Source organism: Cataglyphis hispanica, chromosome 19, assembly GCF_021464435.1.
Source record: "Cataglyphis hispanica isolate Lineage 1 chromosome 19, ULB_Chis1_1.0, whole genome shotgun sequence".
Taxonomy (NCBI): domain Eukaryota; kingdom Metazoa; phylum Arthropoda; class Insecta; order Hymenoptera; family Formicidae; genus Cataglyphis; species Cataglyphis hispanica.
The window spans coordinates 3592575-3619162 of NC_065972.1; the positions used below are offsets into that span (position 1 = coordinate 3592575).

At 40.0% G+C, this 26588-nt stretch overlaps 1 protein-coding gene across 4 annotated transcripts in view; it reads right to left on the bottom strand.

The window, feature by feature from the left end:
- The window catches only part of LOC126856622 (zinc finger protein ush), a 151181-nt gene that overhangs the window by 3045 nt on the left and 121548 nt on the right, over positions 1 to 26588 (bottom strand). For 3 of the 4 annotated variants that reach the window (XM_050605303.1, XM_050605304.1, XM_050605301.1), the window contains 7 exons: positions 3705 to 3955; positions 2792 to 3179; positions 2062 to 2554; positions 1651 to 1910; positions 1113 to 1515; positions 689 to 950; positions 150 to 383 (listed from right to left, as the gene is read on the bottom strand). In XM_050605303.1, the coding sequence (XP_050461260.1) occupies positions 150 to 383; positions 689 to 950; positions 1113 to 1515; positions 1651 to 1910; positions 2062 to 2554; positions 2792 to 3179; positions 3705 to 3955 (2291 nt within the window). Of the gene's footprint in view, positions 1 to 149; positions 384 to 688; positions 951 to 1112; positions 1516 to 1650; positions 1911 to 2061; positions 2555 to 2791; positions 3180 to 3704; positions 3956 to 4316; positions 4401 to 26588 lie in introns of those variants that run through there. The other variant, XM_050605302.1, reaches the window with a different exon arrangement.

Genomic DNA, 26588 nt, shown 5'->3' on the forward strand with positions numbered 1-26588 from the left:
TTATTTTATATAAAAGTAAACAATATATTTGATCATTAGATTTATTTTGTCAAAAATTTTAATATATTTGTCTAAAGATTTATTATATAAAAATTCAAATGTGTGTTTCAGTTTAATAAAATTCAAAAGGAAGAAGAGCAGATCTATACCTGTAGATCGGTGCCGCGTTTCTCAAAATGCATCCTGATATGAGTCCTCATACCGCGTAGAGTGTTGCCCTTGTAACGGCAGATCGTGCATCGAAAGGCCTTGACACCTTGGTGGGCATCCATATGACGCTGGGCAGCACCGGCCGTGGGGCTGACGGCACCGCAAACCGGACATCGCCAACCACCAGTCGTACCACTGGCGCAGGTATGATTGCTGCCGGGTTCTATTATCACCTGCGATAAGCATGCATCTCATCTCAGTAAATTATCTAATATCTCGAAAGATCGATAGGAGAAAGAGAATCACACCGGCAATAAAGATAAAGTTAAAATTTCAGATACGTTTAAAAAAGTCGAAGTATTTTAAAAGGTGTTCTAAATTTTTGAAACATTAAGTGTGTTTAAAGGTACTCTAAATTTTAAGTTTAGATTTCCTTTGTGCTATCTGGCTTTTTGGATATTTAACAAATCTTTTAGATATTCTTTATATACGTCTTTCCAAATATACCTTGGATTCTTTCGTGCTCTTTAGATTTTACCTTGCACTTAGAACACCGCGTGTGATGCTCCTGTGGTTCAGGCCTCTTAGGACAGTAAAATGCCTGGTGAGCGACCAAATTGTCCATGGAAGCGAATTTGATGCCACACGCGGCGCAGATGAGTTGGACACAGATGGGTGGTGGGGGCGTGCCAGGGGGTGGTGGACTGTTGCTCACCGTCGTCTCCCTTGCCTGGCAGTAATGCTTCTTATGAGCGACAAAATTCTCGTGTCTACAGAACACGATATTGCATTCCTTGCACCTATAAAGATCGACACTCGAAGGATGGAATCTCATAAAAGTTTCAAAAATCGAAAATTTCCCAAGTTCACGATTCTCTCTATATAATTTTAAAATTAGAAATTTATAAACTCAGAATTCCAAAAATCTAATTAAATTTCTCGGGAGAGAAACCTAAACTTACCTGGAGACACCCTGTTTGACGAGTACCCCGGGAACAGGGGGTGGCGGCAGCTCGGCGAGTCTCAGGGCGAGCTCCGTGGGCGGGGGTGGCGCGACAGTTACTGTCTGCGCTGGGCCGATGGATCTCGTTCTAGGACTACCGCTACCCCTGGATCTAGGACTGCCTGGAGGTGGCGGCAAGGACGATGACGTTGGCGACATCCTGTTCTCCTTCTCGTCTTGGTGCACCGGCGATCTGCGTACGCTGAGATCTAGGGGCGCCGAGGCAGATGGCGACGTGGAGGTTGCAACAACCACCGATGCCGGTGTCGAGGGTTTGTTGGCCGCCCTTAGAACAGCCGGCGGCTCCACTACTGCGTTTTGTGTCGCCGGAGCGAGACCCCTCGTCATTGGTTGAAGGGAACCTGAAATGTTTAATCGACATTACTTGCCATGTTTATTCTTTATAAAGTGTAAATGTATTGCATTATCTATTATCTGATATAAAGAAAATTGAAAGTTATTTTTTATAATTATTTGAAGAAGAGATATATACGAACCGTTTGGCAGAAGGAAGCACGCTGTGTCAGGAGCTGGAAGTGCCGGCGCGGCAAGAACGCTCGCGCCGCGAAACAACGAATATGGTACGATAAGAATGGGATTAGTGGGTAGCGCCAGACATGGCTGAGGAGGCGGCGAGTCACCGGGACTCGAGCTGGTTGGCGGCGATGCTTTCACCGAAGACGCTGACGTTGCCGTGGGCGTCGGTAACGCGTCTTTCACCACGTGCCTGGTGCTGCAATAATGTGTCTTGTGCGCCCTGCAATAAATTGAACCATAATTGAAAAAAAATCTGTATTTCTGTATCAGAATCTATACATTTTTCTTTAATTTTACGGATTATTCTCTTTAATAGACTTCTCTTTTATAGCTTTTCTTAATCAGAATTTCTTATGAACTATTTTAAGCACCTGTACGTCTTCAAAGAGCTGAACCTAATGTCACAATTCCTGCAGTATCTTTCGGCCTCCTCGTTCAAGGAACCATTAGATGCGGTGGTCTGACTGGAAGGATTGCTCGTCGAAGAGTTCGGGTTCGCCGATACCGCCGTCACTGCCGTTGGTATCGTCGATGGCGCCGGCGAGGCAGCGTGCATCCGCATATGGCGATTCAGAGATACCTTCTTGTCAGCGCTGTATGAACAATGCGGACACGCGTACGCCTTTCGCACCTCGAACTTGCCGCCGGACTTGCCATCATCATCTTCATCGTTCGTCGCGTCTTCGTCCGCGCGCGGTCGATGGGCGCAGTAGAAGGTACGATGGGCCTCGAGAGTGCTTGCCGAACTGAATCTGATGCCGCACGGCGGGCAGACCAGAGCGGTCGGCGGCGGCCTCGCTGGCTCCACCGTGATCGTTTCCTTGCCATCAGTCGGCAGGACGAACAGCCGACCCGATGCGATGGCTGATACATGAAATTAATTTCATCACGAGATCTTATTATTTTTTTTATTCTCATCTTCGAGGCCTGATTTTTAGATTTTGGGGATGTTATTCCTCGTATCATATACTTTCTAATTCCTCAAAAATTGAAAAATTTCAAATACCTAACACTCGAAATTTTAAATCTCGATCTAAAATTTTCCTATCTTTTGTTCGTGAATTAAAATTCTAAAATCGATGCGATCGGAACTACAATCACCGTTCTGAAGCCCGGCTGGAAGCGGCGGCGTCTGGTTTGGCGGTGACGTGTTCTCGGGCTTGACGGTAAGCGCGGCGACAGCGGCGGGTCGCAGTGCGGGATCCGTCGCCAGACTAGCATTGAGTCTCAGTCTTGGTGCTGCCTCGTCGTCAAGTCTCATCCTCTTGGCCTCGGTGGCCACCGCGGTGACGGAGTCTTCCGAGTCCCTGCGACAGACGGAGTCCCGCCTCCTGATGGCGGTGGACGATGATGAGGAGGACGACGGCCTCGGCTGGCATTCATCCTCCTTAACAGCCTGTTGATCCTCGTCGACATCTTTGGGACTCGACTCCCGTGTCCGCGCGCTTCTGGACGACGGTGCATGGCGGTCTCGTATACTCCTGGCAATCTGTGCAAAATTTTTATTTTTTATTAATTAAAAATTAAGTTTAAAAATCAAATTGAGACTATTCTTTAAATTTCTGGATCTTATTAAAATTACTGGGATTTATTTGTAAAAATTATTCCTAGATTCTAGGAATCGGATTAAAAATTTCAGCCATTATATAAAAATAAGAAAAGCTTCTTTTAATAAGAAAAAAAAAAAAATAAGAGAAGAGATCTGTATAAATATAATATTTTCAAATTTTTAAACCACACATGGCTCCGTAAATTATTATAGATATTTAATTAGAGATAATTATTTTAATATAACGTATTTATTTTTCTTATTAAATCAAGATAAACATAATTGATCAATCTAAATATTTTACTGTTGTTGCAAGTTTTCAAGAGAGATAGTGAGAAAGAGAGAGAGAGAGAGAGAGAGAGAGAGAGAAATTTATGAGACATTAATTTTACAACGACGGATATAAGAAATATTGCAATAATGAAGATCAAATGTGAGAAGCAAACACGAGTGAAATATACGCACCTCAATGTCCTCGGTGAGACTGACCAGACGCTTCCTAGTATCTTCCGAAAGCACGCTCAGGCGCAGTCTGATATCCTCGCTCGCAGAGGAACTAGTCGAGGATGATGGGGGGTTGAGTCTCGGAGGGGGCGGTAAACTCGAGTCTTCTTCAATCGGTGGTGCGATTGGACTCGACACCGCGGATCCGCCACCGTCCACGCCGCTGCTCACCGACGGGGTCTTCTCCGAATCACTCCATTCCTCATCCTCCCCTGAAATTAATAATAAGAGACACTTATCAGTAGAATTCTTTGATAAAATGATGGAGATATGCGCTAAAATGGCAATAAGATATTTGGAGATTTTTCATTCCTTCAAGTGACACTGTTTCGATATTATTTTTGAAAGAGAGAGAGAGAGAGAGAGAGAGAGAGAGAGAGAGAGAATAATGATAATAATATGAATCAATATAATTATTAATTAATATAAAATAAGTCTGTATAAAATAAATAGTCAGTATAAAATAAATAAATAAATTATTGTAAAATAAATAATTAAGATATTCAAAATTATTTTTATAATTAAAATACACATAATTAACATACAGAGAAAATTCTATCAAAGCAACTATACATTTCGTTAAGAATTGCCGATGTTGATTGAAGGTAGTTTGCGAGACAACCATAATCGTTGTTAGACCGAGCCGGAAGGAAGTTGCGCTGATCGAGATGAAAGAAAAAGAGAGAGCGAAAGAGCAAAAAAAAGGGCGAAGCGCGCGCGAACGATGCCACTCTTAGACTAGCCGGATCTCTAATGGATCCTTAGTATAGTAGCCCTTCACGCACTTTACGTTTTCTTCCCTTCACCCTCGACTCGGTCTAGCCTGTTCGGCACAACCACCAATCGCACCCTTCGCACGCCGCTCCTCATCCCTTACTTCGGGGGTCCCGCTCACGCACAAGCTTGTCTCTGAATGTCTCAATATCTAAGAGCTGATCCTGGCGAATGGACCATCGATACGATGTTTAATCTTGCGATATTGAAGATTGTGACATTGTTAAGGAGTTGTCCATGGAGTTACACTGATAATCGAAGAAAGAGTTTCGCGAGAGAATCGAATTTGGATTAAATAAAAAATTAAATTTCGAAAAGAGATGTTTGAGAAAATTAATATTTAATCAATTGGAAGGAAGTTCGTAAGAAGAAACATTCGAGAAAAGACTTTTAGTAGAAAAATTTATCGGAAGAAAATTATATCCTCTCGTAAAATACATAGGGACAAAGATATTCGTTGTACATTTTAATTATTAATAAGTAATAAAAAAGAATTTTTTTTTTTTTAAATAGCAAACTGCGAAAATATCATCGTTTGCATATATATTTTTTTAATACGATTAGAAAACGCGCGAGTGAATTTTAATCGAACGTTTTAGAGACAGTGTGCTTGAAAACGATCGATTATCAAGGATCTTTAGAATTTTCCGTGCAATTCTCAAGACACCTTTTTCTCGATAGATCGTCAAGGACCTTTAGAAAAGATCTGACGATCCAGGTGGCTCGTCGACGCGAGAGATTGAGACTCGAGAATTACCCGGATGCTTTAATTGCCTCCTCGGGCGAGCAAGAGCGACAGAGGAGTGGCGAGGAGGAGGGGAGGGGGGGGAGAGGGGACGACGCGAGGGAGGACTCGAAGGAAGATGCCTGGGTAGATTGGGCCAAAGGGTTGCAACGAGCTCTCGCTGGGCTATCCAGCTCTTGCATCTACACTCCAGGTCGTGTTCCTCTTCCTCTCTCTCTGGCTTCTCTGTAAATAAGCGGTCATCGATGGATCGGCGTGGCGTGGCGTGGCGTGGCAGCGCACACAGCCTCCCTTTTTGCCTCCGGTTTATTTCTGTCTCTCTCTCTCTCTCTCTCTCTCTCTTTCGTTCTCTCTCTGGGATGGGACTCTGATCGCGAGCCTTAATTGCGCAGCCATGCATACGTTCGCTAGCGACGACGACGTCTGCAAGTTCATCCGCGACCCTCGTCCGCTCCTTCTTCTTCTTCGTGATCTCAGATGTACGATTGGAGAAGAGGTGGAGGCGGCCGTGGATAGATCTCTCTATCTCACGATTGAAGGGAGAATAGGAGGGAGGTGTATGTATGATAGAAGTTGTAGATAAAACCTCCCTTATCTCACGGTTAGTTTCTTTCCTCCGGGCTTCTATTATCGAACGGGAGATTATTTTCGAGATGATCTCCGAGCGTGGATTGGCTCGCGATCGGCCCGGAGATCTTGAGGATCCGTGCGCTCGATAATCCGAGAACACAATGGCCCGGAGGGATTCAAAGCTCAAAGTAGCCAGAATATTTCAAGGAATTCTAAAGAATTTGTTTCGCGCATTGAAAGATGCAAGCAAGTGCCAAGAGATTTCGAATGTTCGCACTTTCAGACAAATGCTAAATTTCGAAGAAACAAAGAGCGTGAAAAAAAAAGAGAGAGAAGGAAAATTCTTAATTCAAAAACAAACAAATTATTATGCATTTTAAAAATCAAAGACGAAAGAATTAATACTAAAATTTGAAGATGCCATTTTTTCAAATAAAAAAAAGAAAAATTTTTTTAAATAAAATTTCCAAAGTTTCGGAGAGAAACTAAGAGATAAAAAAAAAATGTATGAAAATATATATCCATATTTTAACGACTTAAATTAATAATATAGGAGCTACGTTGCTGTGATTCTTGATTAATTTTTTCGCTCTTTATATTTTTCCATCGCAAACTCGGAGTACTTTTAATTGCACACGCATACGCAGTACATGTATTGCCGATCGCGAGAGGGGCTGCATCTACCAGCAACCACCAGCTTACGAGCGGCCAACCAACCAACCACCTCCTCCATCGCGCGACGCGGTTGGGGTGCAATATATCTCGAAAAGGTGACGGTGGAGGAGAGAGAACGGGGGGGAGGCACAACACGGCCTCCATTAACATATCCGCGGCCTGATAAGCCTTTCTTGGAACCGATACCGCCGCGTCCCGTGTACACCTTCGGCCCCGCTTTATGCAAGAAGCGAGCAATCGCAGCGACTCGGCGTCGCACTGAAGAACGGAGCCGGAAACTCGTACTTTCGATCCCCGTCCACCTCCTCCTCTTTCACCCTGCGATACGACCCTTCTTCCGATACTCCATTCCGCTAATGAGCCTCAAGTTCCGGTCGATTTACCGGCGTCGCGATATAATTGATGCATCATGCAATGATAAATTCACAATTAAGTTCCTTCCTGTGATATTTTTAAATTTTATATTGAAAATTTTTTTGATTAGAAGATCTGAAATTTCAAGAGTTTGAAATATTAAATGCTTAAAGTAGATGTTCAATTTGAGGGTGATGCTTCGTACCTTGTAAATTTTTTTAATCACAGTATTATAATAAGTTCATAATTAAGTTCCTTTCTATGATATTTTTGAATTTTACATTGAAAATTTTAAATTGAAAGCTTCTGAGATCTTTTAATTTTGAATTTTCAAATTTCAAGTCTTTAAAATAAATGTTCAATTTGAGTGCGCTTTTTCTTCGCACCTCGTAAATGTTCCATCTTTTATTAATCACCGTGTTGTGTGGAAAAAAAAATTGAAGAAATTTGTCCACGCTTACAGAGAAATTATATTTATTTTTCTCAACTTAAATTATAATTATTTTTAAACTCTATTTAGCTCTTTAATGCATTAAAGGAATAGAAACATTATGACACCGCGTATATCTTTTTGAAGATCGAGATAAATTTATCTCGTGATCGTTGCAAAAAGATTGTATAATTAAATTATATATATAAGGAAACAACCAGCAGAGCGAATACTCCGTTAATTTAATGAGACAGAGATCGATAAACGATCAGAGATGCGTAAGTGAGACATATTCTTGATGAGTCGCGCGAGCGCACGTGATGTCTCGGTAAATCATTGCGCGTTCCGTGACCGAAAGTACGCGTGATGCAAAAAACGTCCGCTTGTTAAAGTAATAAGTAGGTATACGGGGCATTTATTATACCGCCTATATATATATATATATATGTATATATATATATATATATATATATATACATATATATTTATTTATTTTTATTCAAAGATTAAATTTTCTTTTTTTTTTTTTAGAAATAATAAAAGGTATTTTTTTGTTACAATTAATGATTAATCGGAAAAAAGTGACGTTTTTAAAAATTTAGAGAGAAGTTAAGTAGAAATTTATAAGATAAATTAATAAGATATTTAATAAGATAATTAATAAGATAAATATTAAAGATAATATATTAAAAATAATTAATAGATATTAAAGATATATATTAAAGATAATTAATAAGATAAATTTATAAGATTTATATATATATATATCACCCATTCAGTCGACATCGACACTCCTCTCTCTCCCTCTCGCTTTTGGTTAAAATCTCGTAAATTTCTACTTAACTTTTCTCTAAATTTTTAAAAACGTCACTTTCTTCCGATTAATCATTAATTGTAACAAAAAAATACCTTTTATTATTTCTAAAAAAAAAAAAAAATTAATCTTTGAATAAAAATAAATAAATAAAGATAAAATTTCATCCTAAAAGGATATATTTTCATTGTCAGCGTAATCATTGCGATTCATACAATTTCAGATCGAGAGTAGAGCACCCTTCGAACTAGATCGAAACATATCCTTCGGGAAGGAAGAAACGCAGGAGCGCGGGCGGCGAGAGACGGTAGCAGCTTCATCGGCGCTATGCAAATAGGATCCTGATCGTGACGCGGGTAAGGCAAACACACGAGAGACGTACAGGTAACAGGAGTGAGTCCGCTGAGTGAGTCTTCTGCCTCTGTCCCTCCCCCCCCCCGCCCCTTCTCCCTTCCCTCTGCCCCCTACCGATTCGCATTATGGATCGTGCGCGCCCTTTTCGCGAAGACCCATGAGAAGAGATACGCGCATATACCGTTCCGTGTCCATTTGCTTTGTCTCCCTTCCTCCCTTCTTCGCTCGCGCCTCCCCCCTCCCCCCCTCTCTCTCTCTCTCCTCCCCCTCCTTCGTTCGCACCCCTTACACGCTGCATCGTGGAGATATGCTAATGTCGCTGAGGTCCCGATCGTGACAACGGCGGCCGCTAAGTGAGAGCTCAACTCCCTTCTCCCTTGGATGGACTTGCGGAGGGGGCGGGGAGGGGGCAATGAGGGGGGAAAGCTTGCGATCGACGTGTCGCCCTTCGTGGAATATCGGATGGAAGGCGCGCGGTACAAGAGTCGCGTTCGATTTCCAGCACTTTAATTATGCGAATGACGATCGATCGTCATCGAATTAAATGTCAATCGGAGAAGACTTGGAGAACGGAAAAGAGTTTTTCTGCAAAACGTACGATGATAATCATTCGTAACAGGTATATGGAGCAATATATGGAGAAATATTAATAAAGTGTAATAATTCTATTACTAGTATTTTTCAAGTTTTCGATACTTTAAAAATCACCAACTTCAGTAAGTTAAAAAAATATATATATATATATTTAGTGTCTTATAAATATTCTAATATTACTCTATACTTTTAATTATATTAATGTATTCTAACATTTTAAAATTCTAATAATTAAATATTTCGAAGTATCTCACAATTTCAACATCAGAGAGTTTAATTATTTCCTCAAATTCTGCTCTTTTTAATTTATGCTAAAACTTGCAGCATTAGAGCTCCAATATTCCACAGTTTATCCTAATATCCTTATCATTTCTAGATAATTTTTCTTCAAAACGTACAATACTTATTCGTAACAAATAGAATATATATGAAGTTATTCTGGAAATCTTAACATTGTAACATTTCAATAATTCTATTACTAATATTTTTCAACATTCCATATTACTTCAAATATTAATATTAAAGTCATCAAAAGTTCAACAATTCTAGAAAAAAATATTTAGTATTTTACATAAATATTCTAATATTACTCTGTATTTTTTATCGATAATGAATTCTAACATTTTAAAATTCTGATAATTCAACATTTCGAAAATTGCAGCGTCCCACAATTTCAGCATCAGAGAGAGACTTTAAGTATTTTCTTAAATTCTGCTTTTTTTCAACTTATGCTAAAATTTGCATTACCCAGAGATCCTGTATTCTGTCTTAAAATCCTTGTCACTTCTCATTTATCTGCTTTCAAACATTGAGAGCCTCTGATCCGCAATCTTTCGCGGGAGTGCAGATACGTAACGGCTTTATCGTGTCGTCCAATACTTTGGATCGGTATCCCAGTCTAGGCGACGCTCTTCTGGGAAGCTCGGATCACGTCGTGGAGCGCATTATTCATGCGGAGCGAGCCTCCATCGTCACCACCTCTACCTTCGTACTTGGCGTTTACGCCTTCTCCACCTCCTCCTCCGTCGTAAGGACAACGATCATAGTAATTATCTTAAAAGACGACGATAAGCCTGATATCCGGCGTTGATAAAACGTCGACGTACCGACTTTCGACCGTTACCACTTAATCACGATTAACTCTCGTTGCGAAAAGCTGTAATAAGTGGCTACGATTCGTCGATGAACGGTTATAGTGTGCCGGTAATTGTTATTAACCTTTAACGATGAAAATATTAAAGAGCAATTGCCCTTCTCTCTTTTTATGCCTGTTGGAACATTGGAATAATTGCAGTTTTGGAAAATGTCAGTCTCAATTGTGATGTGCGTATTAGATTCAAAAGATCTTAAATAATTAAGATACAAACGATTATAATTAAGATAAAGTTGGTTGATTAATTATGATAAAACTATTCAATTAAGATCTAAAGAGATTGTTCACATATTAAAATTTTTAATTTCAAGAGAATTTTTTTGTTTATATTATATTAATATTAATTTTCCTTTAAAGCAAACTATTCTTTTTTAATTATTTTAATGCCCAACATTTACAGTCATCCAAACGTCATCAACATACTAATCATATCGAGCCCACAGAAATGTTATCCTTATTCAGAATTATCCGATACTACTTTTAACCAGCTTGTTGATCGAAACACTTCCCCCTCTCTCCCCGACACTATCTTCTCTACTTTACTAATTTGTTTGCCCATCATGAACAGCATTCGTCCGAGGATCTTCCCTCTTCTTCCCTCTCCCTCTCTCTTTCTGGTCGGATTTTTTTAATTCTCTTTTCCTTTCCGATCGGTCCTTTATATCAACTGGTCGGCCTAATCTCCTGCCACCTGATCGCAGAGCAGCGATTAGACTCGTCTAGGATTAAAATCCGGGGATCCCCCTCCCCACCCCTTTACCAATTCCAAGACCCTTCCATCTCTCAGATCGCTTCAGGAATGTGATTTCACTTAAGAGTCAGCTCTATTATCGGTAAAATTCTTCTCCATATTATATATTAATCATTTTTTTAATCCTTTGAATTTTTAGATCCATTAATTCTTCGAATCTCTTGAATGTTATAAATTATTGTATTCTTTTTATATTTTAAATCCGAGCATTTAAACTTCAGAAATGCTAAAGCTTTTGATAGTCAAAAATTAAAAAATTCGAGGATTAAAAATCCCGGAATCCAAAAAGGATCCTCCCCTCGAAACACAGATAAATAAATTATCTCCGGTCAAATTATCTAAATAATCAAAGTATTCGAATTCGTGCGTCGTTATCATGCACACGTTGTTCATTTATTTCCTCGCGATCACGCTCGCGAGATGTCGAAAGAGCGCTCTGGGCAGAAGGAAAGAGAGAGAGAGAGAGAGAGAGAGAGAGAGAGAGAGATCTTTGATCGGCGCCGAGACGCAGCTGTTTCGTTTATCTCGCGACAGGAACAGGATCCGGCGCGGGTCGTTTCGCCCGCGAACAGGACCTTCGAGAGACGTTATCGTCACGCGCCATCTGTCACCGTCCTCGGTTTCCTCCGCTGCGCTGCGGGCCGGCGATTTTTTTCCGTTCCGCGTTAAAACCTTCAGAGTAACGAGTGAGGGGGAAGGACGAAGGGAGAGGAGAGAAGGTCGATTGTCGATAGGGGTGGCGAGGAATAACGTCGCCGGCGCGATTTCACAAATTGGAAGCGTCGGAGCACCGACGGTTTATAAGCGCTTCCCTTTTTTGTCTCTCGCTTGTAATCCTGGATGGATAAAGGATGCCTCTCGCTTCTTTAAGAAATAGAATTTGAGAAAAGTGTAATTTAGTCAAGTTACATAATCATATCAAATAAAAAAAGAAAATAGATAGATTGTTTAAATAATTGAAGTAGTAATAAAATAATCTGACAATGGGTATATATTTTTTTTATACTCATATATAAAATAATAATTTCAGAAAAATCATGATTTATTGTTAGATTATATTAGAGATATTAAATATCATAACGATAAATAAATAAAATTAACTAAATAATAAATTATAGTCCCACAAACAAAAAAAAAAAATAATCGAACTGATAGTTACCATATTTAAAACAAAATTTAGTAAATAAATAGATAAATAAGGTAAAGTAATTATGTAGACGCGTAATATCTGACGTTAAAGCCACCTGACAGATCTCTCTCTTTCCGGTTTTCCAGAGAGAGCTGATCTCTCTCCGGGCTCTGTCGCTTCCCCTATGTCTATCCGGCGCGTCATCCCTCACAAAATTTCGAAAGTGTCGATCCGCATCGAAAACGAGGAACGGGGACGGGAACGGAAGGGCCGAAAGGTAACGAGACCGACCGGGAGATCGACCGGATCAGATAAGGCCGGGCAGGACCGGCCGGTCCAGATCTCACGAGATAGGAGAATTTAATAACCTGCTACGCGGCAGGGGCGGAGGGGAGGGAGGACGGGGATGAGGAAGAAGAGGAGGAACGGAAGAGGGGAGGGCAGGGGAGGGTGGCAATAATATCGGGGAGATATCGATCTTTAATTAGGCACGCAGCGCGGGAATGCGAGATTAGATCTAAGCTAGACGAGAGACGAGAGTTCTCTGGCCTCCCCCTCCCCCTTCTCTCAATTTATACTCCCCCTCTCGGACCTACCCGAGAGGGAGGGAGGGAGGGGGGCGGGGGGGCCTTGATCTAGATCCACTTTCGGTCGCCATTCAAATTATGCCTGCGGAAGAATAAAGGGACACACGATGCTATCGAGAGAGGCAGTTGCTGCCTCTCGCTCTCTCCGAATATTCCCGTAAGACTAATTGAAAATTTGAAGGACGCCGATTCCAGCGTCTAGATATCGCCTACGTTTTAATGGTTCACGTGGGTGGGTGGTTTGGCTGATAGAATTGTCTCGTCCGGACGCGCGTTTATCCGAGATTGGCGTCGAGATCCTCGGAGCGAGAGACTGGAAGAAGTTGCGCGAAGATCGCGACACGACTTCGGAGATGATAAAGCGATATCGTTCACGAAGATGATGAATTGTCGCGGTTTTGATTATTATATCGAAATAAATCGAAATATTTCGAAAGGAAGAAAAGTATACCATCGAGATAAATCTAAAATTATCTCGCCTCAAGACTGCATTCTAAACTTATCGTATGTATTAATTGTAAAAGTAAATCGGAAATGAGAGGGAATAAAATATATAGGCACTGATAATATCTCTCAATATGCAAGAAGTTTATTAATTAAAATTTCGCGGAATTTTTCATTGTAAATTCCGAACCTTTTACTATAAAATCATCCTCTAAATTGCATTGTGTCAATCGATCTTAATTTCACCTTACTTTAAGTCTCGCTTTATTTCAAGCATGATTCGCGATTCTTCTATATCACGTGGAAAAAAAAAATGTGCAAAAAAGAAAGATGCTCGTAGCACGAGCGCGTGCACGCACGCACGCACGCACGCACTTTGAATATGCAGAAGCGGGATATGCTTTATGCGCGTCGACGATTAAACTCGAAGACGAGACAGTCATTAAGAAGTAGCGACATCGGCGTCTCGAGGAGACATGTCTGCCGATAAACTGCCATTCCGCACTTTATGCCTCGACTTTGTTTCATGTTCATTAATTTAATCGCATATCATCATCTCTCACTCGTTCATCATATTATAATCGCGCGCGCTCGTGTATGTTCCTCAATTATATTATCGAATTATAAAAAATCAAGATTTTCGCAAAATATCCGTCTGAAAAAAAAAAAATATCCGTCTGAAAAAAAAAATCCCACACATTCAACGAAAGCCTCCCGTGGCGGGGGATCATTAATGCTAAAACGGTCAACGTCGAATGGCGAACGATCGCGAAGGCAGGCCGATCAGGACGAAGAAGGGAGTCGATGGAGCGAGCGAGCGAGTGTCCAGGAGGAAAGGGTAGGGAAAGGGAGGGAAGGGACGAAGGTGGTGCGCGCACCGTCCATTGATAATTATTCATTCAGGCGAGTCGCGCGGCGGCGCGGCCAAGATATCGATCTTAAAACGTCGGGCGTAAGAGAAAGAGAGAGAGAGAGAGAGAGAAAGAAAAAGAGAGAGGGAGAGAAGGGCAGGCGAGAAGAGAAGTGTCCCGTCCCGGGGAGATACGAAATCTCGGGTGTCGCTTCGCCGTTCGTCGTCGTCGTCGTCGTCGTCGTTTCTCAGCTTGCTCCGCCGCGAGAAAGACGCCGGAGGAAAGGGGGGAGGGGTCAGGGGCGAGGGGAGGCTTCTTAATGTATGCACGTCGGGAGCTCCCGCCGAGCGATAATTGCCCGATGTGGGCCCGATGTTCGCCTCCTCGTGGCAACGAACATTGGTCACGTCTCATTGTCAATGTTTAAGGCGACGTTCACAGGCCGCGGAGACGAAGGCCGGAAATCCGCCCGTTGATCCGCGACGCCCCTTCCCCTCCCTCGAACATCTTGTAACTCCTCGTCGGCGGATCGTAAAGATAGAGGAGGCTTCGGATGAGAGGTGTTCTTTTAGTTTTAATTAAAATCACTTGCGCGTTATTAAAGTGAGAAGAACGATAGGGGAAGCATTACGCTTATTCTTGTCTTATCTGTTATGGACGAAGATGGAATATTATATTTTCCGACAATAGATTGTTATTTTAATTCGAATTAATTTATTCGAATTAAAATTTTGATAGCGGATTCTCAGAGCGAGAAATTAAAGCTAATTGAACGAGATTAACCGAAGAATAAAGTTAATTAAAACATCTTTAATAAAAGAAGTTTAGTTTAAGCTAAATCAAGGAGTGTTTTTTTTTTTTTTATCTAAAGAACGAGCTTTTAACACTTATTCATTGACGCCTTCCCCTCATAACTCAAGACCTATCGACGTTTCGGGAGGAACATCAAGAAACATCTCCTCTTCAGGCTCTCGCGAGCGGCGTAATGGGGTGTTAAGGGCGATGGGATTGCCGAAGGGGTGGGGGCAGTTATTTACGAGTGTGTCCAGCAATCTTGCGCGTCGCAACGATGCACGTCGTTGTTGCGATGTTGGCCGACGACGTCAGGATCGCGGATTTAAGCGCCGTTGTATCTCAGTGTAACCAGGCGCCGCAATGTCGTAAGTACACATGAAGCACGGATCTGCTCGGGACATAAAGCAACCAACACGTGGAACGAATAGGAAAGGATTCGAAGAGAAAAAAAAAAAAAATAAGAAAGAAAAATAGAAAGAGACTCCTCGTTTTTACTACTCATCCTCGTTTGACATTAAATATGTGCTATGAAAAAAAAAAAAAATTTATATAAAATTATAATTTTATTTATATTCATATGAATAAAATTTTTTTTATTTCTTCCAAATTCATATAAATTTATTTATTTATTTATTTAAAATATATTAATTAGTTTATATAAAATTATAATTTTATTTATATTTATATAAATAAAATTATAATTTTATATAAATTTTAATTTTTTCCAAATTCATATAAATTTATTTATTTATTTATTTAAAATATATTAATTAATTTATATAAAATTATAATTTTGTATTGCGAACGTTCGTCAAGAGAGTGATTCCGCGTTATTCTTTCGATTCGCGAAGTCATCACCCTCTCCGTGTAAAAGCCGCCATCCCAGTGGCTTTTCAGCGATCGTTACATAAATCCTGTCTCGGGGATGTTATTCAATTTACAGCCGCTTACAGGGTGCATCGCCATCGCGCGAGGCCAATAGTACGAGAAGAAGCCTTGGAAGGGATAGTAGTTGCACTCAGTTCTGTTGCACGTCGTAAAAATTATATCTCTGGCGCACCTTGCAGATGCGATGGCCGGCACGTACGTTCGTTTGTATTCGCGATCATAACTGTGAGAGAACCGGAGAGAGGAAAGGAGAAAGAGGGTGTGATGGGCAACTATCCTCAGAATCGCTCGATGCGAACTAAGGATGCCGGCAAAAATCGCTCAATTCCGAGGAGTCGAAGGGAGAAAGGGAGACGAGGAAGTTTCATTTTTAATAAATTTGAGAATTTAAAAGGAAGCAATAAACTTCAGCATAACTCTCTCTTAGAAAACTGATTCTTTTTTTAATTAATTATTTTCCTATCGTAAATCTTATATATACACATACACATGTATATTTTATTTTATTAAATATTTATATTTTTTGCGGAAATTTTAATTTAAAATTCATTACTCGATAATCAAAATTTATTTTATTCTTCTACGTATTGTAACTTAATTTGCATAATTTTGCATTGAATCATATATTTATCTATATCATTCTCTCCAATCATTCTATCAAGCTCATCGTTTTGTCAAACGTGCACAGAAGCGATTATAAAAAAATATATATATATAAAATTTTAAAATCGTATAAAATATATTATATTATTAATTTAAGATCGCCGAGATACGATTTTGTATAGCCATATTGTGGCGGGACCAGCGATGTTCGGGCTCAAAAAGCATTATTAAGAAAAATGGCAACCTTCTTAGTGACACGAGAGCAAGCGAGGGCGGGGGGGGGGATGGGGGGAAAAGGTGGGCGACTCACCTTTATCTCGCGCAACCCATTCGTGCGGGCTTATCTACCGTAAAAACTTCGACTTTAACCACCGGGGATCATAATCGAGCTTATCTGCTCCTCTCGCAAGCTCACGCGTTCTCCTTCTCTCTCTCTCTCTCTCTCTCTCTTTTTCTTTTCGTTGCTGCACCAAAAGCTATCTCCCCTTTTGCTCATCTATCGCCCCCCTGACGCGCTATCGCGGATTTTATCGCGAAACTTTGAACCGACCCGAAGGAACGAAGATCGCAAGGAAGAAAAGAGTTTCGTGCGGAGAAAGAGAGACAGAGAGATGAACTTTGTTTAACAGACTGAGAGATAGAGCGAGGAGGATATGTGTGCGGTTGTGTATAAGAATAGAGAGAGAGAATGCAGAAAAGAGTGAGAGGGATTTATCAAATGTGTCGGAATTGAATTTTCCGCGTGGGTTACAAATACGAGCATAACTTTTATAATAATCTAGGAATTAATTGACAAATTTCCCTCCATTTACTTTTTCATTAATTCTTAGATTACATTAGAACTGTGTGTTACTTATAAGCCACACGCACACACACATGCAAATTTCAATTTTGGGAATATTAAAAATTCCACAACAATCTAAAAAAATTAACGTATATGCATATAAAAAAAAAAACGTTACATTTTTTTTCCTTCATACCTTTTTATGTGATCCATCTTAAAAATATTTTACTTAACAAGGATAAGGATAAAGAAACGCAAGAGAAAACTTACATCGCGTCGAGATTACATTTTCAATAGACGATCGGAGATTATAACGAAGTGAGACATAGTTTACGGCTTAATACGGCGGCGAACGTGCAATTCTGATGGATTCGAGGTGAGAGACAGGGAGAGAAAATTTGTCGCCGGCTATGTAAGCACGGAGTATCGTTACGCGGAGGAGAGCGAGCGCGTTGTAAAAATATTTTATAAGCGGCTCTCTTTGCCGAAGGCGGGAGTTTAGTAGCGACGCCTGAAAAAGCACGATTACGTTTACGACTTCCTCACTGCGTTCGTCATCCGCCGTTACTCTTTCGGTCGTTTCCGCTATCGTTGGAAAATTCGACAATTTTCAATCGATCATCTGCCTGTCACATCGCTTTACTTTATGGATCTATTTATTTCTTTTTTTTTTTTCCTTTTCGGAGACATTAATTTCTTGTCTTCATTAATCAATATTTAACTTGCTAAACGCATGTCTTGAATCTATTCAGTTAGAGCTGTATCTCTCTCTTAATTACGTAAAATTAAATTTTTATATAATCATAAAGATAAAGGTAGGTGAATTATTTTCGCCTTCCAAATTTTTTATGATAAATTATTTAAAGCTTAAGATAATAATTGATATACATTTTCAAAACATCTATATTGCGATAGCGAATAATTATATTTATTGGGCTTCGGCAAGAGAAATCATCGATTTTTCATTCATTATTTTAATCACGTTTGTCCTCCGATTTCGGAGACTGCGAAAAATCACGGAGCCTTTTAAGAGACTTTACGATCTCTCGGCAAAGAGGCTGATGCGACGGGGAGGGAGGGGCGGGAGGGGAGGGGAGGGATGAGGACAAGTTCTCCCAGAGAGATACGGAACTGTCGTCATATTGAAGACCATAATTCGTTCGAGTGCGAGAAGCAGGCACCAGGGGCGTACCGTGACCGCTATCTCGATCGCGTCACAATAAATACTGATCCCTGGGAAGGTGGCCCTGGGCATTATCTGGGGACCGTGCGGCAAAGTCACTTATACTTACTTATATATCCCCCTTCCCCGTTCCTCGATTTTTCATCTTCTTCCTCGTCCAAGCGATACGGCCAAAGTAATTATTCCCGATACTCGGATGATATCACGGCGCCTGTTACCGTTTATACTTTATAATCATTGTAAAAAAAATTGACTGAAACTTGAGACACAAAGTGTCCGCAGCTTCAGTGTCTGAATTTTCAGACATCTCTTCTGAATTTTTGAAAAAATGACTCCGATGATTAAGATTGTCTGAAATTTTATTCGGACACCCATGTTGACAGATTTGCGCTTAATCTCAATCTTTTCGTTTCAATAAATGTGTGAAAATTTTATATATTTTAATTTCATTTGAATTACGTGCCTTGATAACGATTATCGAATTAATATATCCAGTAATTTAATAATTTTTGCCACCAACAACAGATTCAGACAAAAATGTGAATTTTTAGAAAATCTTTTACAGTGATCGCTAAGAGAATCCTTCGTCGGGAGAAAAATATAATTAATTTCTTTCGTCAAAACAGGAATATAAAAAAAAATCAAAATGTCCATTAATATTCTTTTTCTCGCGCGTTGAGATTATTAAAGTTGAAAGCACTTAATATATCATGCGTAATAAATTTTTTTCGCAGTTTTTGGTTACGCGAGACACGCAAACGTCAAAAGGAATACTCGATTTGGTGCGATTTACGATTCGCGCGATTATAATAAACATTTCCTCTCTCCATGGATCTTTATAGCCGCTGCTCTATCACTCCTCCTTTTTCTGCGCCTCGGGCTCTGGTGCGGTTTTTTAGCTCTTCGTGGCCGGTGCTCGTTCGTTATCCGTGAAAGCCTAATCGGGGACCATCCGTCAGTCTAATGGAGAACCGAAGGCGGCGGGGACTTGAGGGCTGACCCCTCGAATGGAAGTGTCGTTCAACTTTCCATGCACAAGGAAAGATCCTCGTCGATGTAAGAATCATACAGACGACGCTCTTTGTTGACGTCGAACAAAAATTACGATTATTATCGATCAAATTTGTTTTAAAAATCGAGGAAAATGGAACCCAGAAAATATCGATAAATTTGATAAAAGAAGGAATTGCGAAGAACAAGATCAAAGATAGAGGATAGGAATATATTGGAATGCAGAAAATATCTAGGGAAAAAATCTTAAAATAATAATTCCATATAAAACGTTCTTCGTATATATAGGGTGTCCCAGACCTACCGCATCACCTGCTAATGGCAGATTTTTGAGATCATTTTAATATGATTTTTCCTTGTCAAAAATGTCAAGGCATCAATAATCTCCGAATTATAAGCGATTTAAAAAAGGGGGGGGGATTTTATAAACTAAACTTTATAGAAAGTTAAAATTACATTATTTAGTTAATTTCAGTTTACTTTAATATATATATATATATATATATATATATATATATATATATATATATATAGAAAGAGAATTTTAATTTAAGACTTAGTTATATATTTTTTCCATCATATAAAAATATATGATGGAAAAAATTGGAAACTTGAAAAAAATAATAATTTCTCTCGACATTTTCGCTGAGGAAAAAAAAATCTTCAAATGATCTCATGTACTATTTGCGGTAGATCTGGGACACCCTGTACTCTTTATATTTACACGACAATCATGTTCATTATGTTAAAAAATTTAAATCCCCAAAAATATTTCAAATTATACATTTCCAACAAATATTTCAAAGTTTCAACTCCAACTCTCAAACGTTGAAAAATGAAAATATTCAAAAGATATCACCCCGATTCCCAAAATCGAAAATTTTCCTCGATTGAGAATCCTAACAAAGGCCATTCGGAATACAGGTATACATCTCGTGTGTGTATTCAACGACACGCAATCGGAATCTGCGGAACGTAGACGTGGCATTAATCGGGGATACGGTGGCATTTTATACATACTCGGTCGCGCCTTCATCAAGGTTGTCCGGCGCAATTGCTTCTTTTTTTTTTTGCCTCTCTGTTCTTATAATACACATATATGTATTCGCGCGCAATCGCATTTATTCCCGCGCTGGAATCGAGGCTGCTCGAGTAGATATGCGACTCCATTATGATGTATCGGCGCGATGAGCGCAATACGCGGAAAAACGCCATCGCCCAAGGCTTCTCGAATGCAAAAAATAGAGCGATAAATCGGCCGATATGCACCGCCGAAGTGCCGGGACCAAAGAGGGATTCTAATCGTTTCTTGATTGAGAGCAAGAGATCTGAAATACATCGCTTGGCTGAGGAATAACCGAGCGATGATTCATCTCTCCATCGGTTCTCAACGATAATGCGAGAATGCTCGAGAAGAAGGACGGGGCCTCGTCTCCCTTTCCACCGTGTGTCACGATTGTCCAAGTATCAGATCGCAAAAAAGTTGGAATTGTATGAAAAAAAATTAATTTAATTTCAATTAATTTTTTAAATTAAATTAATTTAAAAAATTTTATACGTAATTAATTAATTATTAAATTATTATATCCATATTTGACAATACTTCAAAAGATTACTTGAGAAAAGATTAATAATGTTGCTAAGATCATGTATTTTACAATATCTAAATACAGCGAATTTGTTTAATTAAATTGTTTTAAGAAGGATAAAATATATTTAATTATGTTGACAGATGTGTGCTTATCTCAATCTTTTTGTTTCAATAAATGTGTCAAAATTTTATATATTTTAATTTCATTTGAATTACATGCCTTGATAACGATTATCGAATTAATATATATATATATATATATATATATATATATATATATATATATATATATAATATAATATATTAATATATATAATTTAATAATTTTTGCTAACAAATTAGATTAAATTACACAACTTTGTTCGCAAAAATTATTTTAGATAATAAAAATATATTTATCGAGCGAAAGATTTTTTTGTTAAATGTTTTAGAACTTTATTACAGATTTATTTCAACAGTCATCTTCGCTGGCAAAGATGAAATCGTCATGAAAATTATTTACATGCTAAAGTATCAGACAAAATATCCGTAATAAGATTGCATTTTCAAACATCTTCATTAAACGCGAACAATCAATCTCTCCTTAATAACTGCATCGGTTTTCTCGATTCTCGGAAAGTCGAGGGCTTCGCGAAGTTTGCCCTCCCATAATGTAACGTGGACACTTTATCGTTTCGCATTATGCAAGTCTGGTCTAAACCAAGAAAGACAGCATCTTTCGAACTTGGTTGGTCCCTCCACGTGGCCGCGCCTCAATGTTTCGTCTCGGAATCATCATTCTGGGACGAGTCGAAGAGCGCTCGAAAAAAGGAGAGATATCGGTCACGGAGGGCCTCCTTTCTCCGGAGCCAGCGCATTCGCGGAAAGCATCCCGGCCGCGTATATCGGCCGCATCTCGCGACTCCGTTTTATTCGAAATCTCGCACGAGATGCTGGACGCATACAACGCGAGCATTGTAACGGGCCGGGGGTTCAGATATCTCGCGCGGCGCGTCTCTTATCGACGGCGACGGCATCGGCGGCGACGACAGTCCAGACACTCGAGAGTGAGATATCCCCCCCCCCCCCCTCTCTCTCTCTCTCTCTCTCTCTTCCGAAAGAAGTAGAGCTTGCCCTTCCCCTCCTCCTCCCCCTCTGTAACGATAAGCTTAACGACAAGTGCGTTTGTAAAAATCAATGAATCGATTTAAGTCTTGTCTTTAATCATAATATTAAGTATTTCGTGTATTTATTTTTATTTTATTTTATTTTGATTTATTTTATTTTATTTTATTTTGATTTATTTATTTATTTTTTTTAATTTTATTGAGATCCTGGAATAATCGGTTGCAAATATGTATTACTTGAACCATTTCGAGCAAATTAATGTAGATTTGTAAAAAGATTGAAAATAATTTCTCTAATATTGACGTCATTCAATTAATATTTTCATAAGCGGAGAAGTTGGAAAAATGTGTCAAAAATCAATTTTAAAAGTATGATTTATATCATATGTTTAAAATGAAATGGTGATGATAAGTGAAAGAAAATAAGAAGAATTAAAACTCAGGATATTTTTCCAGGATGACGATCGCAATTGTTATCACGAATTCGTCACGCTAATTTCCGCCGGAAGTTCTCGCAGGGGATTCGCGCCGACGTTCGAGAAACAGGCAGAGCAACGCGCCGAGGGTTGGCAGAGGGGGAAGGGGGAGGAGAAGGGCGGCAGAGAGATAGGGGGTTGGGGTTGTACGTAGGACGAGAGCCTGGCCGGCTCGTTATCAGTCCAGGAGGTGTTATCAGCTGGATGCAGCTCCCTTCCAGCGCCCCCAACCCCCCCTCTTCTTCGGGCAACTCACTGGAACGAGAGAGGCGAAGGGGCGTTGGTAGAAAGGGGGGCCGGGGAGGGGGGAGGCGAGGTAGAAACGGGGGAAGAGGACAAGGTTCGAAGGTGCGCGCTATCTTCCACCCCTGGAGAGATGGCTATAGAGTGCATCTCGCGATAACGAGGCAAGTTAAACAATATCGAGCTATATGAGCGCAGCCGCAGCCGAAGATTAACCGCGTCTCTCCCGCCAAGAAGATACTTCTCATTATCGCGCGAGCATCGACTCGCTCGAGAGATGGCTCGAGAACCGATGATAATTCCCGTGCGACCTTATCGTCGCCAGCATTTTTTTCGCGCCTCCGAAACCGTCCCTTCCATTTCTTCAATTTTTTTTCATTTTTTTATAACATTTATATTTTATAAATATTTTTTTTTTACATTTTTCCCTACTCTAACTAATAATTATGTACATATTCACGCATTTAATCATAATTATATAGTTACTTATAATTTTATCTATGATAGAGTGGGAAGCAGATTTTTTTCTATCCGGTGTATTCTTCCGTTTTTATTTTTTCTTTTTTCTTTTTATGTCATGAATTATTTTTCCGCAGTTTTACATTACCGAGACATTACGCTCCTGAGATTTATGAAACGGTTCGTATGCGCGAGTCCTTTCACAGAAGAATAATCGATCGATCTTCCGACAGATCGGGACGAGAATTCGGGTCCGGGGGCCCGGAGCGATTCCCCCGCCGTTGTCGATCGAATCTCAGAGTAGAGACAGATCTCCGCGATCGACGATCCAAATATTGGGACACCGGAACTCTTTCTCCGCGCTCTTTCGTCGGTGCCTTCTTCGCAGAACAGAAGAAAAAAAAAGAGAAGATCAAGATGGAGAATGAAGAGAACTGTTGCTTGTTGCTCAACATCCATAAAGATTCTCCCTTTTTTTTCAATATTTTTATTCTTCTCTCTCTCTCTCTTTCTTTAATTTTTGCAATATCCCTCTAATTATAATTAAAAACTTTAACTGTAATATATTTCTAATATAACTCAAATATGAAAAATAAATATATGCAATACCGGAAACAGCTGTTTGAAAAGTTAGCCTCAATATTCCCTAATTTTTTTCAATGTCCTTTCCGTCTTCATCGACTTCTCATATTAGAAGATTGCTTGAATCCTAGAGCATAAATAAACGCGCTCGTGTTGCCCTCCCTCCCTCTCTCTCGCACCGCTTCGAGATAGACCTCGAGGGGTACGGCCAGGTTGCGGCTGCGATATGGGAGCCGAAAGGGAGAAAGAGTGTGAGAGAAAGAGGGCGAGAGAGAGAGAAAGGGAGACTTTGCGAGACGGTGGGTCGTGGACGAGTGATTGATGAGCGGCCGAGCTAATGAGGAGCTGAGCTGCAGGACGGGGATCACGATAAAGAAGTCCCACCATCGTACAGTCCCCTTCTCGCGAGAGGTGCACACAGAAACCCCCTCGACACCTCCCCCTCGCTCCTTTCCCTGACCCCCTCCCCGCCAGAGTGTTCGTACTTCTCTCTGGCAGCGATCCTTTCTATCCGATCACCTTCTTCTTCTCCCACAGTTTCTTTACCTTTTCTGTCACTCTTTTCCCTCGCACAACGCGACTATTTTTTTATCGAATCTGCCACGATCGATTCCGCTGTGATAAAAGAATAGAATTAAGGCCTAGAATTTCCAAAAGAGAATCGATTCTTGGATTTTCGAAGCTTCAGAAATTTAAATACTTGCCAATGTTAAATCCTTTTGAAAATTTTCGTTATTTAAATAATATAATTCTTAGAATGTCACCTCAATTTTTGTTAAAAAAATTCTCTGATCCTCCAAGTATTTTTGTTTAAAATTTAAAAATTTTTTAGTACAATTTCCTAAAATAAATTTTTTTATTGTACGCATTTTCTAATAAAGAAAAAATACAAAGCCATTTAATTTCACAAATATACTGAAAAAAAAAAATGAATAGCTTTCGTTAAGATAAAAATTTTTAACTTGCATAACAATTTTCATTTTTTCACTCAAAATGAAAGTAAAGAATATGTATTATGTATTCAATATTTTGTTAAAACATTGAATATGTAAACGGAAAAATAGATATATTTAAAATATATTTTAAATACATAATTTATACTTATGGGCGGATATACATATAAGGTAAGATCAAAATTATCAAAGAAATAATTTAAAAAAAAATTCCAATTAAATTTCATCAAAATTCCCTGATTTTTCCAGATAAAAGCTCTCTAAAAATTCCAGGTTTTCCATATTTTTCCAGGGAGTGGACACTCTGATTCTCCTCTCAACTCTCGTGTTATGTTCTCCCTGTTACGCTCGGAGTTGTTTGAATCTTCTCGCCATTAAAATCCTGACCCGCGCGAAATATCCCCCGGAAGCGGCTATAATTCTCGCGGTATATTTCTATCAACGGGATTAACGCTGGTATATTTCGTGCGATTCGCTCGCAGGAAGGAGCGACAGAGTAACGGCAACAAAGAAGGTGAAAAGGGGAGAGGGGGGCTGTGGGGGTGGACCCGACGTGATCCGGATGGGGAGGGGGGAGGTCGGGGGTTTATAATAAAGCCTGCAGGCTCCAAGATACGTGGCCGTGCGGCCGTTATCAAACGGGTCCAGCAGCATTCGGAGTTTCGCCGCAAAACCCTCGCTCCGGAAAGCCCGCGGTGACGACGACAACGACGACGACGACGACGACGATGACGACGACGACTCGGTCAACATTTGTCGTTGAAACGCTCGCGACACTCCGGGGCCATTCGTTTCGCGGCAAATCTGCGACAAATGAAAACCGCCGTTTCACATCTACTTCGAAGACAGTTTGTCTTTTTTTCTCGCCTCGCATCCGAAAACGGATAAAATGGATAAAATTGCGAGATTCGCATAATTGCAAAGGTGATTAAAAAATAAATTTTGCAAATAACTTAATCATAAGCGAAAAATAAGGGTGGGATCTTGCTTGTCAAGAAGTACCATTGTAGAAAATTTTCTCCTCGCTTTGAAAATTCGTAATTTAAAAATTTTAAGAACTTAAAGAAAAAAAAATCAAAATTCCTATATTCTAAATTTAAAAAATATTGAGATAATAAAAATACTGAGATAACAAAAATATTGAGATAAAAATACTGAGATGAAGAAAATTTTTATACACATGATAAAATCTCTCGCGTATCCAGTGATTGATTCCGATACTTTTCAATCACCCTATATCCAACGCGGGGGTCCCGTCTATCGTTTCTCTCTCTCTCTCTCTCTCTCTCTCTCTCTCTCTCCTTCTCTCTCAATCGCCACTATCGCCATCAACAGCAACAGCAACAACAGCAACGTCGGGTTCGTTCGAAGCGCTGTGTATTATAATGTAGAGTGTGAGTTATCGCGACATCGGGACGTTATCGCGGTCTGGAATCGGCCTGGGTTCGCTGCTAAGCCTTTCCCCTCCCGCCCCTGCCTACTCCAACTCGCTCTATTCAACCCCTCCGCCCCACAACGGGACCCGATAACGAAAGGGTTATCACGCCACGCTGGCCGACTGCCGTTTTACTCGGGCGAGCCGCCTTTCTAGGAGGAGATTATTATTCTTTTTACTCGCTCGCTCGCGCGGCCGCTTTTTCGCGCCGGCCCCGATTACGATCCCTTTGACTCGGCCACTTTACTGCCTTCCACCACCCACCCACCCACCCCGCGTGGAACGCGTTGCCCGATGCGCATTGCATACAAAGATCGCATTGTTTCCTTTTCCATCCTTCTCCCCGTCCTCTCTCTCTCTCTCTCTTTTTCTCTCAATTTCTTCCTCTCATTCTACCTTCACTTTCTCCGCTTTTCTATGGCATCGAGTATTTATTTCTTCATGAAAATATTTATGAATTAGGTTATTCATTAATTTGTGAATTTTATATAATTTATTTAATTCCTTTATT